General features: G+C 42.1%; 1 protein-coding gene and 1 long non-coding RNA gene across 5 annotated transcripts; both read left to right on the plus strand.

Moving 5' to 3' along the window:
- Window positions 1-274: 274 nt before the first annotated feature.
- Window positions 275-16,859, plus strand: rras (RAS related). Of its 4 annotated transcripts, XM_085155671.1 has the most exons (7): window positions 275-1,200; window positions 1,275-1,453; window positions 2,627-2,714; window positions 5,842-5,944; window positions 7,469-7,577; window positions 12,046-12,169; window positions 15,787-16,859. In XM_085155671.1, the coding sequence occupies exons 2-7, from the start codon at window positions 1,367-1,369 to the stop codon at window positions 15,870-15,872; spliced, it is 597 nt and encodes a 198-aa protein (XP_085011797.1). In that variant the 5' UTR covers window positions 275-1,200; window positions 1,275-1,366; the 3' UTR covers window positions 15,873-16,859. The 4 variants fall into 4 exon arrangements, with proteins under 4 accessions (XP_085011797.1, XP_085011794.1, XP_085011795.1 ...); XM_085155668.1 differs by lacking the exon at window positions 15,787-16,859 and having other exon boundaries at window positions 12,046-12,700; XM_085155669.1 differs by lacking the exon at window positions 15,787-16,859 and having other exon boundaries at window positions 275-1,144; window positions 12,046-12,700.
- LOC146520893 (uncharacterized) lies at window positions 7,584-9,963 on the plus strand. Its single transcript, XR_014873564.1, has 2 exons — window positions 7,584-7,818; window positions 7,951-9,963. It is a non-coding gene; the product is annotated as an uncharacterized LOC146520893 (long non-coding RNA).
- Window positions 16,860-20,231: the final 3,372 nt, after the last annotated feature.

Below are 20,231 nucleotides of genomic sequence, written 5' to 3' on the forward strand. Positions count from 1 at the left end.
CTGTTTATCATATTGTTATGTTTATCATATTGTTATGTTTATCATATTGTTATGTTTATCATTACACAGCGATCCCTGTTTCTGTTGTTTCTAAATGTAGTTGTTAAAAGGCTTTTGCCACAACGGTTTGTAATGTATTTACTGACGAATAAAGAGGACATTTTAACCACATGTGATTGCCTGTTTCTCACTCGCGAGCCTCTTCACCTCAGTGAGCAGAGGGTTGCATAAAAACATAACACAAGCATGCAGTGAGCCAAGACTTTGGAGGTTTGCTAAATAACTATTTGGACAAATGTTCTTGTTGAAGCAGATCGTACCACAGTGGATTTAAAAGCAAGTATATGGATAAAGGGCCGACTTTCAGCTTGCATTCGAGGGCTTTAACAAAAGTATAGTGTGAACAGGAACTGCATCCATTTTTATACAAGTTCCCATTTTGAGAGGCTCACAAATAACCTCTTCTTTACCTCACGTGCCCTCAGCTGTTGCTTCTTTGCGCATCTCACTTTTTAAATGTTGTGTTGGCCATATGCCCTGTTGGGCTGAGACAACACTGCAACCATTGCTTGAGCACGTCCTATTTAGTTGTGTTGCTGCTTTGCTGTAGGCCGTTTTCATTGTGTAGCTCTGCAGTATCAGGACGCTTCACTGCGTGTTTACTTTGCCACACCTTCGGGATTTCTGAAGTTTTCCATACTGGAATTCCAGATGTTTCTAGTGTTATTAAACCAGTTTGTTTCCGTGTCAAAGGGCGAATAACATCTTGTAAAAAGTTTCACATCCGTAATGTCGTAAGTTGTCACGGTGTGCGGGCACATCCGTTAGGTAGAAACGATGATGTCACGGATGCTCCGGTGACCGAATAAGGAAGCTGAAAGATTAGTTTCAGGTTAGTTTTTAATTTGAAGCAGACGAAGGCTGCGTGTGCGTGCAGAGTCCTCGCGTGGGGAAAGTCACCACCGCCTGTGACATCAGTGTGATGTAGTTGCTGCTGTAGTTTCTTGAGGAAAGAGAAAAGAGGAAGCAGTTCCGCCCAGAAGCTGACTGCAGGCCGACGAGAAAAGAGCCGAAAGAAGAAAAGAAAAGGCGACGGCGACTCGCTTCAGCCCGCTTTAAGGCCGAACTCAGCAGAAACCCGTCGGTGCGTGTTTTTGTGCTGCGTGGACAGCGGAACTCCGTCAGGACTTTGCTTTACAGGTGTGGCCCCGAGTCCGTCGTTCGCGCACCAAACTTCAGTTTTGAAAACCGTCCATGTTGGTGTCTCCTTACAGTGAGCAGGCTTACTGCGAGACCGGGATCTAACGCGCCTGTGAGGTCCTGCTGTGAGCTCGGAGACGGTCTGGTCCGGACCAAAGAGCCGAACATGAGTGGAGACGAGGAAAGATTCAAACTGGTGGTTGTGGGGGGAGGAGGAGTGGGAAAGAGCGCCCTTACCATCCAGTTCATCCAGGTACTGACTCTACAGCACGTGTAGGACATACTGTGGTCCTGTCTGTAGGTTAATGCGTCGATCCACTGGTGGTCGATCCACTGGTGGTCAATCCACTGGTGGTCGATCCACTGGTGGTCGATCCACTGGTGGGTCGTCATTGAGCGGTTATTTCCACGAACTCAACCAAGGTTCAACAAGTGACCTGCATTCGGAACAGATGAGCTGTTAGTGGTTAATGGTTTACCACCCATGTCTTATTCAGCTATCGAGCAGCAGTTAAACTAAAACAAACCAAACTAGCAGACTTGTCCCTGCAGATAAAGTCATTCATTCTCATTTAAGTTAGAATCACAATAAAAGCAGTCGAGACTGTAATTATGCATCTGAAACCACCTTGGCCCAGCTGGTCAGATTTAACTTGCATATCTATACCTGCTTGACTATGCTGCAACAGTGTTTAGCCTGGTGTTGGTAACCTGATGTACTGAGGGAGGTAACAAAAGGATGTAGGTAGTATGTTGCTGGACATGTGTAACTTTGCTGGATATAAATGACACGTTACTGTTAGATGACGGCTGGGGAACATCGTGATGTCACAGCCTCCAGGGACAAAGTTGAGCAGGAGTGCCAAGTTTAGGAGTAGGTGGAGAAAGAAACAGGGATTCTGTGTATTACAGTAAAATAGGGATTATCTATGAAACACAGTATAGTATGACAGTAGATTTCTCTTTGAAATATTTTTAAATACTTAAACATGTTACCAGTGCACTTCGGTTCTGTTCTGTTAATGTGTCGCTGGGAATTGCTCTGAGTCGGTGCTTCTGCTTCCACTCTGTATGTAAGTTTCTTCATTACCTCGGGCAAGCTTTCGTTTCACTCTGTTTAACACAACAAGCTCTTCATTAAACTGGCTGCCTCATGAACGGCTCCGGCTGTAGTCACTGAGCACTGTAGCAGTAAATAGTGGATTATAGAGTACACTGAAGGAGAAGTACTAACGTGGTTACATATTCAGTCTAAACTTAATAATTCTCTAGGAACTTTCCATCACTGTTGCTGCATCACTCTTGTTCTCGCCAGCTGTAAATAATATAAATAAATGCCTGTTAGGCACTATGCTTGGTTATGAGAGGTGTAAAACAAGCTGTTCAGTCTAGTGTTGATGTTAATAACTCGGAGTGTGTTCCACAGTCGTACTTTGTGTCCGACTACGACCCCACCATTGAAGACTCCTACACCAAGATCTGTACCGTGGATGGAAAGGAGACCCGGCTTGACAGTAAGACATTACACTGGAGATGTACTTGTCCTCATTCACAGTGTCAGAGTAATTGCAGGGTTTGGAAAAAGCTTTGTGTGAAAACAAAGGGTGTGTTACATTGTGATGTGATACAGGCAGTGTGTTTGCTCTCTGGATGTTTCATTTCCCTTGTTAGGACTTGTTAGTGGGCTGGTGCTGTCAGGGTGGTGTGCTGGGCCACGCCGTTCTTTCACCACTTATTTGTGAATCATCAGACACACAGAGGCGCTGTTTGTAAGACTTTTCCTCACCGTTCACAAACATCTTACCCTAATTGATACAGTTTAGTGATTTGTTTGGTGAATGCAACGGTAGAGAATCAGTTTTAGTGAAACCACTAAGAGAAACACTTGTTTCCTTAGTGGGTGACTTTTATGACACAGAACAAGTGAAACTTCAGCTTAATGTTACAGATGTTCTGTTAGCAGTAGAGGTCACCATGTATACTCTGTATTTTGAAAAGGTTGATTCTGTTCATCTGGACGTTCTCAGTGGTAGTTTTCATCCAGGTGTTTATAAGGTTGGAAACCTGCCGTCAGCTGAGCAGAAGTCAGCTGATGATGACGAAACGTTTCTCACACTGGAAACATCCAGATGAACAGAATCAACCTTTAGGACTTATTTACCTGGATGATTGAGCATCAAGACATGTATACATTATATTAGCAAAATTATTTGCTAGTCTGTCTACACATGTGTACGAAGTTGGGTGACATCCTATTCCTAATCCATGGGTTTAATATGATGTTGGCTCACCGTTAGCGGCTACAGGAAGGCTTTCCACAAGGGTTAGGAGTGTGTTTATGGGTCAGACACTGATGTTGGCTCACAGTCTCTGCTAATTCATCCCAAAGGCGTTCCCTCGCATTGAGGTCAGGACTCTTTGCAGGCCAGTCACGTTCTTCCATCCGTGTAATGCAATAACTTGCTTTGTGACTGGTGCATAGTCATCTTGGAATGGGGAGGGGCTAGGGCTGTTCGATATAACCATATATATCGTGTGATGATATAAAAACATCTATCGTTTCATTTTACGCTATCGTTTGTTTCGTGGTGTCGCAAAATAAACTGTTTACAGCAATATTCATGGTTCTGATGGTGACTGTAGTTATTAATTTCTTAAAGTTCTCTCTTTCTCTTATATTTAATATAACCACACTATGCCTGTTTTTATGCGTTGTCATTAGCAACAACGATCGCATGTCCGCTTGTTTATTTTCCACATAAACCTTTCACAATAAAGCTCAAGATCCTGTTGAGACTTTTCAAAATAAAGACAATCACGTGAAAAAGTATGCAGAGTATTGACGGATGAGAAGTAAAAAAGAGCCGCCAGGTGCTAAAAAAATCAACCTTAGACTCAAAAGTTAGAACAGGCTTTTCCCCGCAGCACGCCGTGTAATAAATACTCAAAGAAAACGGCGGCCGTTACAACTTATGTCTAAGAATGTGTAGTTTCATGCATCGGTTAAAACACTCGACTCCGGGTACACGGCGCCCAGCTGGAAACACGTCACCTGCCCGAGATTCACAGAATTTACAGAAAATATTAATTTTTTTGTGATTTATATCGTTATCAGGACGATAGAGGTTTTATATCGGGTATATTTTGGTCATATTGCACAGCCCTAGGAGGGGCCATTATCACCCACAAAGTTGCGAGCATGAAGTTGTCCAAAATGTCTTGGTATGCTGCAGGATTAAGATCACTGGAACTAAGGGGCTGAGCCCAGCTTCTAAAAACAACCCTACACTATAGTCCACCAAACTTTGCATGTGGCACAATGCAGTCTGATAAGTCATGCTCTCCTGGTAACCACCAAACCAGGACTTATTCATACGTTTGCCAGATTAGTCATTGCAGAGAACACGTCTCTGCTGCTCTGGAGTCCAGTACTGGCGTGCTTTAATACCACTGCATCCCACATTTTGTAATGTGCTTGGTGATGTAAGACTTGGAGGCAGTTGCTCACCCGTTCCATGAAGCTCTGTATGTGCTGTTCTTGAGCTAATCTGAAGGCCACATGAAGTTTGGAGGTCTGTAGCAGTTGGAGAAAGTTGCCAACCCCTATGGGCCTCATCTGCTGACCCTGCTCTGGCTTACCACTTTGTGACTGAGTTGCTGTTGTTCTCAAACGCTCGCACTTCACTATATGTGATGAACCGAGCAGTGATGAACATCAGCACAGGTTATTCAACCCGAAAACAAACTTGGTTAAATTTTGCAGAACAATCTAAATCTTAGGCTCATAAAACAGGTCAAAACAACAGAACTGTCCTCAAACACTGACAGCAAACAACACGACTAACCCAAACAAACTGACCTTCCTGAATGAGACACAGGTGAAACTTAAACAGTGGCTGATCAGCCCACAAAAACACAAAAAGGTGCAGAACACACAAATACCCAACTGAAACTAACATAACAAATCCCATCCCCCCCATGATCCAGAGTTGTGGTATGGCCCAATTTGCAGGTCTCCATATAGGCTTGCTCCGCCCCTTTTCCACCTATTAGCTCATCACTTAGGGACTGGGAGCAGCTGAGGCAAACAAAGACACATTAAATCACAAAGACACAACAGTAAACTAGAATGTGCACACTTATTTTAGAATACAGTGTCATGTATGTACATTAGTTCTAAATCAAAACAAATTCTTTATTATCCTGTAAATTAAATCCTGTATTTAAAGAAAGAAAAGTGTAGGTGTTATGTGTAAGCCTCTACACTGATGTTTGGTAGATATTACCACGCGTGGCTGTAACTGCAGCATCACACTATAATACCACGTCACTGTAGAACATTTAGCAGCGAGAAAATTTCACCACTTCAGTTCAGTTCAATGTCTTTTATATAACAGTTGCTTCAAAGTGCTTAAATCACGGTGCTGCAATTCAGTGACCTCCTGAGAGCAACCCATCCTTTCACAAAGTGTTCGTAGACGTGCTCAGCATGTTGGGTTTCATACACCTGAGGCTGTAGAAGTGATTGTACCAATGATTTGGATGGGTGAGTGAATACTTTTGGCAATAATATAGTGTGTGTCTGTGAATACCATGTATGTTTTGTATTCATGTGTATATGTGATCATGTCTCTGCATCAGTCTTGGATACAGCAGGTCAGGAGGAGTTTGGTGCGATGAGGGAGCAGTACATGCGGTCTGGAGAAGGCTTTTTACTGGTGTTTGCACTCAATGACCGCGGCAGGTACGTGTGTGTGATGTTTGTTTGTATGTCTCTTGTATAGAGTGCTATAAAGTTATACTCTACAGCTATGTACACACGATGTAGTGATGTGGCAGCTAGAGACCATAGGAAGCAAGTGACTGAAGTGACTACGAGTCAGCATTAACAATAGAATAGCCTTTTATTGTCATTGTACATGTACAAAGAAATTATGGGTGCGCCACGTCCACCGGGGCCACGCGGGCGCCTGCCTGCCGGGGCCACGCGGGCGCCTGCCTGCCGGGGCCACGCGCCTGGGAGTGGAAAAAAAAAATAGAGATATCATGAATAAAGCGCAACCAAAAGACGAATATAGTATAGAAATATATACCCAACAATAGAAAGGGACACGTTGGAGAGCAAAGTGCTTGGTTGGAGGCAGCACAAAGGAAAGACTTGGTCTGCATAGAGTCCATCTGTGGTTGGCCTGAAACATGAGGGTAACTGAGACCATGGCTCAGGTTGGTGAGGTGGGGGCGCAGGGGGGGATAGTGTTTGTTAACATGGCCCAGAGTACGCAGCTGTTAGTGAGTCTGGGGGTGTGGGATCCAGACTGAAGACCACTGAATACCATCGATTGAGATGTGACCTGGTAGGAAATATCTTAGAGGCTCAACTGGAACCTGGAGTCTCTTCAGACAACCAGTCATCATCTTCAAAGTGATGTGCGATGAGCAGACTGGTTCCTGTGTAGATGCAGTTTCATTTCTAGTAATATTTCCTTAGAGAAGGATCTATAACATGACGAGTCCAGCTCTGTGAATTCTTGTGTACAGAAAAGTCCTGGTTTCCATTAGTAAGTTGTTCCCGGGCTAGGGTCTAAATTTCACTTCATCTTTTTTCTTCTGTTTTGGGTGTTTTTCCTCCTGGACACTCTTATGGTCCAGCTTTTGGTTTCTAATGTATTACTTCATATAAAAGACTGTCACCATTCTCAGGAAGAGGAGAGAACCACAACTTTAGAGTGTGATGCCACATTTTATTCATCTGAAACTCAATTATGGACAAGTAGGACACAAATATAACCTTTTTGTAATAATCTGGTCCTGTGTTTTCTTAACATTTGCCCATTTACTCTCAGAGCACCTGCACACTACACTGCAGTACAGGGGGGCGTGGAGTCCTCCAGCCTGCATGTATCTTTGAGCAGATGGTGAACACCGTTGCCCCCAGTGTGTCACAGTGTGTGTGAATGTTATGACTGATGACACTTGTAATAGAAAGTGCTTCGAGTACTTAATTAGAACAGAAAAGCTGTAAGTCCAATACTTCAGTCACCGTACCCTCTGCTGTTTGGTAATGAATCTTTTTCAGCTTCAGCCGAGGGTTGAACCAGGAACAACCACACAGTGACAAAAACAGACTATTTAACAACACAATATGTTAATATATAAGGAATAAGGAAGACTTTGTCTGGATCTATTAAAATGGATGAGAAGGGCTATTTTAATCTGTAGACGTCTTTATACTGTGACTGGTAATTATTTCTGTCCTTCCAACTATCAGCTATCATGAAGTCCAGAAGTTCCACACCCAGATCCTGAGAGTGAAAGACAGAGATGATTTTCCCATGGTGCTGGTTGGAAACAAGGCAGACCTGGAACAGCAAAGAGTGGTAACTAACAACAACCGATACACTTCTATAATGTCATTTTTCTTCCATTCCAGATCCACTGCAGAAGGGAAGTTCTGGAATCTCAACAGTTTAGGAGATATCTGCAGTTTTATAAACAACTTTTCTGGCTTCATTTATTCCACAAATTATTATACAAGGAGAATCAACTCCTGTAACTCAGGAGCTCGAGGCATCCACTTATCAAATGTCCAAGATTCCAATTCCTGTAATCTGAAAGTTAGTGTGCCTGTGACAGATGAACCTGCACAATTACTAAAAATAATATAGAGGAAAATTGGAAAATACAGATGCCAGTCCATTTACTCTATTAATAATTGGACCACTGGTTCAGAGACAAGTCCTGAAAGGACAGGAAAACCACAGCTCAACAACGTACAGACGTGGACAAAATTGTTGGTGCCCTTCAGTCAATGAAAGAAAAACTCAATGCTCACAGAAATAACGTTAATCTGACAAAAGTATAAATAAATACAAATTCGATGAATGTTAACCAATGAAAGTCAGACATTGATTTTCAACCATGCTTCAACAGAATTATTTAAAAAATAAATGCATGGAACCAGGGCTGCCACAAACTGTTCTTTTGATAGTCGACTAATCAGATCATCATCCATTGGACGTAAAACGTACAGCTTATTGCACCAGCAGCATCTGCTCTTATATAACTATCATTAGCTTACAGCTTTAAGTGTTTCAGGTCTGTGCTAACTAAAAATAAAGACAAGATGATAGTTTATTAAATTTTAATGAAATTTGCAGATTGTTTCGGTGAAGTTTAATAAACTCCTTGCTATCTAAAATATAACAGGACACCGGAGTAAATTCTCGAGCATCTCACACTTCTGATAATCAGCTGTCTGCTTGACGTTTATTCAGCTGTGTAAAAAACTATAACTTTAATCTCAGCCAAACCGATTTACTCAGGAACAAATAAATACTGAAAAAAGCCAAACAATAACATTTTTAAGTTATCTAAGTGACTTATATATCATGTTTAACCTGAGTAGCGAAAGACGGCGGTGGGTTTGAAAACGATTAGCCGGGAGTCCGGTGTTCTCATGGCTCTAGTGAGCCTAGCCCCCGGCTAGCTATCGAGCTAGTGGGTAACAGACGTCTCCGAAAACGTCGGAGCGCTTTTGAAAGTATGTGGTGTCTTGATAAACTGAGCAGATATTTGAGGTTTACACAGCTACAAGCTATTGTTGAACCACTATTAAAGAAACCAAATTTGGACCCATCTCTTCCAAGCAGTTACAGGCCAATATCAAAATTACCATTGGTGTCAAAGATCTTGGAAAAAACAGTTGCAGAACAACTTAACAACTTTTTGGAAAAGAACAATGTTCTGGACATTTTCCAGTCTGGTTTCCGCAAATTGCACTCTACTGAAACCGCTTTGCTTAAAGTGTCTAGTGACATTCTGATGGCAGCAGACTCTGGAGAGTACACCGTTCTGGTTATGTTGGATCTCAGCTCTGCTTTTGATACTGTTGATCACAACATCATGATAAATAGGCTGAAGGACTTGTTTGGGATTACTGGTGTTGTTTTAAAATGGTTTATGTCGTATCTATCTGAACGATCCTTTACTGTCTGTATAAATCATGTGCTGTCGGAAACATCAGTTCTGCCTTCTGGGGTACCTCAAGGATCTGTTTTAGGTCCTATTCTCTTTTTGCTGTATATACTCCCTCTAGGCCACATTATCAGACGTTACAATAATATTTCTTATCATCTCTATGCTGATGACATTCAGTTGTACTGTTCTTTCAAAGCTTCTGAGTTGTATAAATTGTCTTGTTTAAATAATTGTCTGTCAGAAATCAAACAATGGTTAAATGACAATTTCCTTCAGTTAAATTCAGATAAAACAGAAACTTTGATTATTGCACCTGATCACATGCTCTCAGAAATTAGGCAGCATATCAGTTTTTTAGACCCTTCATTTCAGTCGAGTCTCAGAAACTTAGGTGTTATATTTGACAGTTCAATGTCTCTTGAGAAACACTATAAACAACTTGTCCGGAACTGTTTTTATCATCTAAGAAACATTTCTAAACTCAGACTACTGGTGTCAAAGGCAGAATTTGAGATGATTATTCATGCTTTTATTTCTTCTCGTTTGGATTATTGTAACGGTCTTTTTACGTGTCTCAACAAATCAGCTCTGGATCGCCTTCAGTCTGTACAGAATGCAGCGGCAAGGCTTTTAACTGGTACAAATAAGAGGTCACACATTACTCCAGTTTTGGCTTCTCTTCATTGGTTGCCTGTAAATTTTAGGGTTCATTTTAAAATTTTAGTTGTAACTTTTAGAGCTCTGCACGGTGAAGCTCCCCAGTATATCTCTGACCTGTTGAAACCTCATGCTTCATCCCGAGCACTTAGGTCTTCAGGTCAGAGGCTACTGGTGGTCCCACGTACTAGGTTTAAAACACGTGGGGATCGGGCTTTTCAGGCACTGGCACCGAGGCTGTGGAACTCTCTGCCGTTGTCTTTACGCTGTCTAGACTCTACTGACTCCTTTAAAAAGCAGCTGAAGACATTTTTATACAAACGGGCTTTTAATAAATTTTAACTTGTATGTCTGATCTTATTGTAAAGCACTTTGTGATTTTTATCTGTGAAATGTGCTATATAAATAAATTTTACTTACTTACTTTACTTACATTCTCGCCTGAAAATATGTTAAACGTTTATTTTGTGACCCAGAAAGAATAATAAGAGTAATATTAAAACTAACTAGCTGCCGCCATTGTTGGAAACTGAGCTGGGCCGCGCTATGAATTCTGGGACGCAGCTTCTTCTTCTTCGGGGTTTAAACGGCAGCTGGCATCCTTGTACATGCAGTGCTGCCATCTTCTGTTTCAGTCCGTTATTACACTCTTAAATCCTACTACTTATTCCTGCGTCTTTGGGATCTTACAAAGCTTCAAACGACCGTCGACTATTAAATCAGTCGTCGATGATTTTGATAGTCGACGTAATCGTGACTAGTCGACTAATCGTGGCAGCCCTACATGGAACAGGCCTGGATGAAAATGATGGTACCCACAACTTAATATTTTGTTGCACAACCCTTTGAGGCAATCACTGCAACGATTCCTGTAGCTGTCAATGAGACTTCTGCACCTCAGCAGGTATTTGGTCCACTCCTCATGAGCAAACTGCTCCAGTTATTTCCGGTTTGAAGGGCGCCTTTTCCAGACGGCATGTTTCCGCTCCTTTCAAAGATGCTCAATGGGAATGAGGTCAGCGCTTGTAGAAGGCCACTTTAGAATAGTCCAATGTTTCCCTCTTAGCCATTTTTGGGTGTTTTTAGCTCTGTTTAGGGTCATTGTCCTGTTGTAAGACCCATGACCTGCGACTGAGACCAAGCTTTCTGACACTGGCCAGCACATTTCTCTCTAGATTGATAGTCTTGAGATGTCACTGTACCCTGCACAGATTCAAGACACCCTGTGCCAGATGCAGCAAAGCAGCTGCAGAGCATAACCATTCGGATTAGCCGTCTCTTTGATTTGTCATCAATTTTCCTCCTGCGGCCACGTCCAGGGAGGTTGGCTACGGACCCATGTATCTTCTGTGATTTCTGAATGACATGTGCAACTGTAGTCACAGGAACATCTAGCTGCTTGGAGAGGGTCTTCTAGCTGTTACCGTCAACATGCTTGTCTATGATTTCCTTTCTAAACTCTTTCCTTCGCTTCCTCTGGTCCATGTTGAGTGTGGTACTCACCATGTCACCAAACACAGTGACTACCTGGAGCCCTATATATAGGCCCACTGATTACAAGATTGTAGACACCTGTGATGCTGATTGGTGGACACACCTTGGATTAACGTGCCCCTTTCATTCTTTTCATTCTTTTCTAGGGGTACCATTATTTTGTCCAGGCTTTTCCATGCATTTATTTTTTAAATAATTATATTGAGGCGTGGTTGAAAAGCAACGTCCGGCTTTCATTGGTAAACATTTATAGAATTTTTATTTATTATAAATGTTGTCAGATTAAAGTTATTTCTGTGACCATTATGAGTTTTTCTTTTATTGACTGAAGGGTACCAACAATTTTGTCCATGTCTGTAGCAGCCCAAAGCTCACCATAACCTCTGTCACACTAACCTCTGCATGCCCTTGAAAATACTTTGAACTGGTAAAAATTGGATTCATCACTCTACAAGAGCTGCTGTAGAGTTTTTTTGTCTTTCAGATATGTCCAGATACTTCCAATAGGTTTATCTACTAAAAATCTCAGAATCTCTGTGACCTTGACCTCAGTGTTTTGGGGTTTTTGTCTTGTCCCACAGGATTTTTAAGCCTTCTACTTGTTGAGATTCCTTACCTTCATTTTTTTCAGGACAACAGTGACAAGTTTTCTGCATATTTTTACAGGATGACAAGAACAGCACTGGATCTCAGACTTATTGTTTATTGTGTCTGCAGATACCCAAGGAGGACGCACTGGCGTTTGCCAGAGAGAACAGGATCCACTACATGGAGGCCTCGGCGAAGAATCGCTTCAATGTTGATGAAGCCTTCTTGGAGCTTGTGCATATTATTAGGTACAGTCCTTATTTATATGAGTTTGTTTTAGTTCACTTCCCTGCTGGGACTAGCACAGACAGCTGGGCAAACTGCACTTTAACATTTCTCGACAGCACACGTTGTAATTTTATTACATTTTTGTTATTTTGGCTGCTGTTCACACTAGGAAGTGTTAACTCTGATGGTCCACCTTTTGGTTTGTAACAAATGTCTGCAGCTTCCGTGTCCTGAAAAAAAAAGAAGGATATCACAGTCTATCAATCTGTCCTAATTTCAGACAAGACAAGTGTAGAGGCTAAGCCTACGCTTGGAGCCACTGAGCTGCTGGATGGCTGTGGTGACGTGGCCACTGTCCAGTCCAATAACTCCAGCCGTACTTGTGTGTTTAACACAGTTATTGCTTTCTATTGGTTGCATTTGTTGTTCAACTGTTTTTTATCATAAATCACAATAGGGCTGCCACGATTAGTCGACTAGTCACGATTACGTCGACTATCAAAATCGTCGACGACTGATTTAATAGTCGACGTGTCGTTTGAAGCTTTGTAAGATCCTGAAAGACCCAGGAATAAGTAGCAGGATTAAGAGTGCAATAACGGACTGAAACAGAAGATGGCAGCACTGCATGTACAAGGATGCCAGCTGCCGTTAAACCCCGAAGAAGAAGTAGCTGTGTCCCAGAATTCATAGCGCGGCCCAGCTCAGTTTCCAACAATGGCGGCAGCTAGTTAGGTTTAATATTACTCTTATTATTCTTTCTGGGTCACAAAATAAACGTTTAACATATTTTCAGGCGAGAATGTAGCTGTGTAAACCTCAAAATATCTGCTCAGTTTATCAAGACACCACATATTTTCAAAAGCGCTCCGACGTTTTCGGAGACGTCTGTTAGCCACTAGCTCGATAGCTAGCCGGGGGCTAGGCTAACTAGAGCCGTGAGAACACCGGACTCCCGGCAAAATCGTTTTCAAACTCACCGCTGTCTTTCTCTACTCAGGTTAAACATGATATATAAGTCACTTAGATAACTTAAAAATGTTATTGTTTGGCTTTTTTAGTATTTTATTTGTTCCTGAGTAAATCGGTTTGGCTGAGATTAAAGTTATAGTTTTTACACAGCTGAATAAACATCAAGCAGACAGCTGATTATCAGAAGTGTGAGATGCTTGAGAATTTACTCCGGTGTCCTGTTATATTTAGATAGCAAGGAGTTTATTAAACTTCACCGAAACAATCTGCAAATTTTATTAAAATTTAATAAAACTATCATCTTGTCTTTATTTTAGTTAGCACAGACCTTAAACACTTAAAGCTGTAAGCTAATGATAGTTATATAAGAGCAGATGCTGCTGGTGCAATAAGCTGTAGTTTTACGTCCAATGGATGATGATCTGATTAGTCGACTAATCGCTAAAATAATCTGTGACTAGTCGACTATCAAAAGAATTGATAACAGTGCTCACAAACTGTTTGCTCCTTCCGACCAGCAACACCTGACGTATCATAAAACATACATAAGGTGACAAAACAAAAAGTGCCCCAAAGGTTGATTCTGTTCATCTGGACGTTTCCAGTGGAGAAACGTTTCATCATCATCAGGTGACGTCTTCAGTCTCAGCTGACTGCAGGTTTCAATCTTATAAACAGGACATTTGCACAATGACTGAAACCAGCCCACTGAAGGAACAATGGGCTGGGAGGTCAGTTCCTTCATCATTAATATGCAAATTGTCATGAGCATTGATCAAAGACCACTGATCAATGGCCATGAGTACCATTCACAGAGAGTTGGGGAATGGCTGCAATCAGCTGAGACTAAAGAAGTCACTTGGATGAAACGTTTGTCCCACTGAAAACATCCAAATGAACAGAATCAACTTTGGTGGATTTACTTACCTGGATGATTGAGCGTTTGTCAAGAACAGAAAAAATGGCTCCTGCACCAAGAATGGCACTATGTACTGATTTCAGCAATGATTAATATTTATGAAAACATACAGTTAATGCAAAAAGTTTTTAAACCACTTTTTAAACCATTTCATGCTTTGTTATCTTAAAATGTGTCCAGTTATTGCAATTGAATTGAATGCTATTTGATTTGCAGTGTAGCGAAGTGTTCATTGACAGAAAAAGAAAGACTACTCAAAAACTGTAAACTTTTACTCAACTAAAAAATATGATTCGATCTGTTTAACAATAAAGAATAAAGCTTAGAAGGTAAAATAAAACCCTTTCCCCATAGAATTTGAGAGCATTTTCAAAGTGGTAATAAATCAGAATAAAGGGATTGCAAGTTAGTGTTTCCTCAAGGATCCCCTCCATCCTGACATGGCTGATGCTTGTCATCACCCCAGTGGTAAGATAAGATTTGCCCAGGTTTCTGCATACTGTGTCTTGATTGACAAGCCCTACTGCTGGCAGTAAGTCAAACTCATTCTCTTGTTTTACACAAGAGAGGGAAAGGAGTGGGAGACTGAGTGCTGCAGACTGGTGGATGAGGTGTGTTTTGGGCATATCCTACCAGGAGCAGGTCCTGGTGCAGACTGTTGACATGTCTTTGCTGGCTTTAGAACACTTCAGTGTCCCCCACAGAAGGGGGCTGGGGGTCTAAGCTGTCTCCTGTGACCCGGAAGCAGAAAATAGCCCGATAGCATTTTAGTTATCTGTATGATAACATACTTTGCTTTGTTTCTATTTTGTTTTCACACTACATACCCACTTTTTTAGAAACAGCAAAACACAAGAAGCTTCTAGAAGCGCTATATAAATCCAATCCATTATTATTATTTGTTTGAGGTGAAACAGTCAAGTGTGACAAATACCCCAAAAAAAAGAAACGTTCATTTTGCATTAGATGTAACTTGTATTAAAGTAAAATACTTACATAGATGCTGTAGGAAGTAGTGGTCACTCTTATTACAGCAGTGTTTCCCAGGACTAATCAGGTGGAACCAGATAATCTTCCACGGCACACCGAAGCCACCGGCGTGCGTAACAGGCAGCAATGACATTCTCTTCCACTAGAGGGCAGTACAACCACCTGCTCTAATAAATGTGTTGCCAACTAAGTAAAACAGAAGAAGAACTTAAATATCAGTCATGCTGGTGAGATGACGGCAGCACGTAACAGCAATAGATAAATGTTTAAAAAGAAAAAGTGTTCAGTCTGACCTGGTCCTGGAGAAAACTCGACCCAGTTGAAGGCCCAGCATGAGTAGTGGTCAGAAGGAAGCAACAAAGGTATACTGGGGACAAACCGAGCCAGTTCTGCTATATTTGGTGGAAGAATGATCTGTATGGCTTTTGACATTTCTGTTTGGTGTGTGCTGCGGGATTTTTCTAATGTGAATATGAACCGTGCCTCTAAAGGCTGGGAAACACTGTATTACAGCACCATTACCAACTTGGGTTTGAGTAGTTCATATTTTGGCACTGTGCAATGTTGGCATGGTGTGTTATAACAAAGGTAACAAATGTGTCAAAACCTGTGACAACAGATACATCGTTGGATTTCGTGACAAGAATTTTTCTTACATTATTCAAGCCAGCATCATATATGGTTGATACTGTATCGCCTCTGGTGAATAGGAGCAAAGTGTGAGGATGATTAATCCCTTTATCTGTTCTCCTGCTTTACAGACAGGTTTCAGGAGATGGAGAGCCCTCCTCCAACTCATCACACAGGAACGAGAAAAGTCGTTGGCTGTCCCTGGGTCTCCTTTTAAGCACTATTGATTGAATACCAAAGCCTCATTCCTCTGCAGGAAAGGTGTTTTTCTGTGTACATGATGACGTGTGTATGTGTCTTTGAAAGAGAGCGCAGGAGAGAAGGTGGAGCAGTTTCTTTCCAGATGATTACATTTTGCACTTTTGTTAAACATTTAATTTGGTTTAAATTTTAAGTAAAGAATTGAAAGGAAGAGGTGTGAGCAGCAGCAGGGCGGCACTTGTGACGCAGATTAATAATAATGTTACAACACAAATCATAATTTGTGTCCACAAATAGAAATATCACCAAAAAATGTAGTATATAATTCACTCTTCAGTGATGCTATTTTAAACACATCCAGATATCAGCATCTGCAACACCACAGCATCCATAACGTCTGAAGAAATGACATTAAATTGTGCTATGTGCAAAAATTAGCATGTCATAAATGGACAAGTGCTGATTCTCCCCTTAGCATGGCTTTGTATGTTAAGTTGTAAGGTCAAAGCGATGCCATTTTCCATGCCCTCCACAAGGGGCAGGAGAGCTCCCAAAGAAGTATATTATTCAAGACAAAAAGAAGAATCATAGCAGGAGCTACAGTCTTAAAAGATGAACACTATTGAATAGGATCCATGAATAACAGATGTCATTTAAGATCCTGATCAAATAATAGTATTGGCCATGTGTTGTGCGATAGTGTGTCATTGCATCGTGGTACTCTATACTATGTATTTGGGGGGTTTTGTACTTTTTTTTTGTATTTCTCTACTTTATCATCGTAATTGTGAAAATGCAGTATAAGCGTTTGAGTGCTCCAGTATAGTAGAAAGTGCTATAGAAGAACCTGTCTATATACTGGAAGGGTGTAGTCACAACCTTCGTGGGTCTCCAGGTGGCGAGAAGCGTGATGTCCTAAGAACAGCTAAGATACTGAACAGAACCCGAAAATATATTGAAATAAGTCATTTTATAAACTATTAAAACATTTATCTGAACTTTATTTTTCTTTTGTCTTTTCTCATAAATGTCTCATTGTAAACTTTGTTGTGTCACCTTTTACTGTCAGTCTATGAATTTCAGAGAATTTACACCACCATCTACGTACTGTTGTGTCTGTGTGCTGACACACAACAGTAGCAGATGTCTGTGAAGGTTCTCATCCAGGTCATCGTAGTCTAAGGAGCTTTGAAAGAAAAGCGTCTGGACTTCTTTAAGTTACTTGAAGATGTTTCACCTTCATCCGAGAAGCTTCCTTCAGTTCTAAGGTCAAATGGGGAGAGTCCCAGATATAAACCTAGTGGGAGTGTCCCCCCACAGAGGGACAAAAGGACCCCCTGATGATCCTCTAATCGCCTGAGCCAAGGTGTGGAACTGGGTGTGGGTCCCAATCAGCCAGAGTTTCAGGTGAGCTCATTGTGAAACCTGGCCCCCCCCTTATCATGTTGATTTCCTGAGCGTCAGATGGCCCAGGTGTGAGTGGGCGTTAAGGCGTCTGGGGAGGGAACTCAAAACTGGATTATAGATGGCAGAGAGTTGGTGTCGTAAACCACCGCCTCTGTTCAAAGATGGTCACTCACAGTGGACATAGATTGCTTCTTTCACTCCTCTTTCAAACCATCTGTCCTCTCTGTCCAAAATGTGAACATTGGGCATCCTTTGAAAGAGTGACCTTGACCTTTAGATGCAGATGGACAGCTGAGTCTGTCCTGTGGAGGTGGCTCTTCTGTGTTTGTGCCATGCGCTTGTGAAGTGGCTGTTTGGTCTCTCCGATGTAGAGGTCCTGGGCATTCCTCGCTGCACTGTACGGCATACACCACATTGTTAAGTCTGTGTTTTGGCGTTTTGTCTTTCGGGTGAACCAGTTTTTGTCTGAGTGTGTTGCTGGGTCTGAAGTACACCGGGATGTCATGCTTGCAGAAACCCTCCTGAGTTTCTCTGATACACCGGCTACATAGGGGATGACAATGTTGTTGCGTCTGTCCTTCTTATCCTCCCTCGCTGGTGTCTGATCTTCTTTTCTGTGCCTCTTTGCTGACTTTAAGAACGCCCATTTAGGATAGCCGCACGTTTTGAGTGCTTCCTTTACATGTGTGTGTTCCTTCTTTTTCCTTCAGGCTTAGAGGGAACATGTTCTGCCCGGTGGTGTAGGGTCCTAATTACTCCAAGTTTGTGTTCCAGAGGGTGATGGAGTCAAAGAGGAGGTACTGGTCCGTGTGTGTGGGCTTCCGGTAAACTTCGATGTTCAATTCAATTCAATTCAATTTTATTTATATAGCGCCAAATCACAACAAATGTCGCCTCAAGGCGCTTCATAGATACAGAGAAAAGCCCAACAATCATATGACCCCCTATGAGCAAGCACTTTGGCGACAGTGGGAAGGAAAACTCCCTTTTAACAGGAAGAAACCTCCGGCAGAACCAGGCTCAGGGAGGGGCGTGGCCATCTGCTGTGATTGGTTGGGGTGAGAGAAGGAAGACAGGATAAAAGACATGCTGTGGAAGAGAGACAGAGATTAATAACAGATACGATTCAATACAGAGAGGTCTGTTAACACATAGAGAGTGAGAAAGGTGACTGGAAAGGAAAAACTCAATGCATCATGGGAATCCCCCGGCAGCCTACATCTATTGCAGCATAACTAAGGGAGGATTCAGGGTCACCTGGTCCAGCCCTAACTATATGCTTTAGCAAAAAGGAAAGTTTTAAGCCTAATCTTAAAAGTAGAGATAGTGTCTGTCTCCTGAATCCAAACTGGAAGCTGGTTCCACAGAAGAGGGGCCTGAAACTGAAGGCTCTGCCTCCCATTCTACTTTTAAATACTCTAGGAACAACAAGTAGGCCTGCAGAGCGAGAGCGAAGTGCTCTAATAGGGAAATATGGTACTACAAGGTCATTAAGATAAGATGGGGCCTGATTATTTAAGACCTTGTATGTTGATGTTGAGGTTGCCGTTCTCTTCAATGTGCACAGCGCAGTCCAGGAAAGGCAAACAGTCGTCCTTTGTGTCTTCCCTGGTGAACATGATGTTTTTATCCACAGCGTTAATGTGCGCAGTGAAGGATTCCACTTCTTGTGTCTTGATTTTGACCCAGGTGTCGTCTACATATCTGTACCAGTGGCTGGGTACTCTCCCTTTGAAAGAGCCAAGAGCCTCCCTTTCCACTTCCTCCATGTAAAGGTTGGCTACAATAGGTGACACGGGGGAGCCCATGGCACAGCCATGTTTTTGTCTGTAATAGCCTTCGTTGTATTTGAAATATGTATTGGTGAGGCAAGAGGTCTAACAGTGTGCAGATCTGATCGGGTGGTGAAGTTGGTCTGTCCTCCAAGGAGCTGTCTTCTTGTAGTCGTTTTCTGACAGTCTCCACGGCCTCCGTGGTGGGTATGCACGTGAAGAGAGAGACTACATCAAAGGACACCATGGTTTCATCTGGATCCAGGTAAGTTTCTGGACCTTGTCAGTGAAGTCGGTGGAGTTCTTGATGTGGTGTGGGGTGTTCCCACGAGAGGTGCAAGGCTGGTAGCAAGGTGTTTATGCTACTGACTATGGTCTGAGTGGGACAGCTTCCTTGTGGATTTTAGGAAGTCCGTAAATGCAGGGTATGGCATCCCCTGGGTAAAGAGGCGGTGATATGTGAGGCGGGTCAGTGATTTTGGCCTTTTCAAAGTCTTGAAAGCAAACTATAACTTTCTTTTTGTAGCTGCTTGTGGGGTCTCGCTTTAAGGCTATAAAAGGTATTGTTGTCACTGAGGAGAGTAGTGATCTTTGTGTGGTAATCCGTTGTGTTTAGAACAACAGTGCACCTTCCCTTGCCAGCTGGTAATATGGTGATGTTGTGGTCTTTGCTCAGGGAAGCGATGGCCTTATTCTTTTGTATTGTGAGGTTACATGGAGGGACTTTAGCACTGGGGAGGGAGGCTGAAACTTTCAGCTCTGTTTCTGTTTGTGATCATTTATTAATCGTTATGGTGGTTTCTGTGGCTGTGATGAGGTCCACTATGGGCAACTGTTGGGGAGAAATGGCAAAATTAAGTCCTTTGTCTAACACTTTCTTTTCAGGTTCAGTGAGATTCCTGAAGAGGATCATTAAGGGGTCTTTTGTCCCTCATGGGGGGACACTCCCATAGGGCTTAAATTTGGGACTTTCCACCATTTGACCTTAGTAAGTAAGTAAGTAAGTAAAACTTTATTTATATAGCACCTTTCAAGATAAAAATCACAAAGTGCTTCACAGAAGCTAAAACCTAAAAATAAAAATCAACCAAAAGCAAGTTTAAAAAGATGAGTTTTTAGCTGTTTTTTAAAGCGACCACTGAGTCCACAGATCTCAGGCTCAAAGGGAGAGAGTTCCACAGTCTGGGGGCCACAGT

The sequence above is a fragment of the Neolamprologus multifasciatus genome, chromosome 4 (genome assembly GCF_963576455.1).
Source record: "Neolamprologus multifasciatus chromosome 4, fNeoMul1.2, whole genome shotgun sequence".
Taxonomy (NCBI): domain Eukaryota; kingdom Metazoa; phylum Chordata; class Actinopteri; order Cichliformes; family Cichlidae; genus Neolamprologus; species Neolamprologus multifasciatus.

Excerpts from the sequence above, each read along its gene's own strand:
- rras (XM_085155668.1), top strand. The coding sequence starts at position 1,367 with ATGAGTGGAGACGAGGAAAGATTCAAACTGGTGGTTGTGGGGGGAGGA. Across the intron at positions 2,715-5,841 it reads AAAGGAGACCCGGCTTGACA|TCTTGGATACAGCAGGTCAG; the intron begins GTAAGACATTAC and ends TCTCTGCATCAG. Across the intron at positions 5,945-7,468 it reads GCACTCAATGACCGCGGCAG|CTATCATGAAGTCCAGAAGT; the intron begins GTACGTGTGTGT and ends TCCAACTATCAG.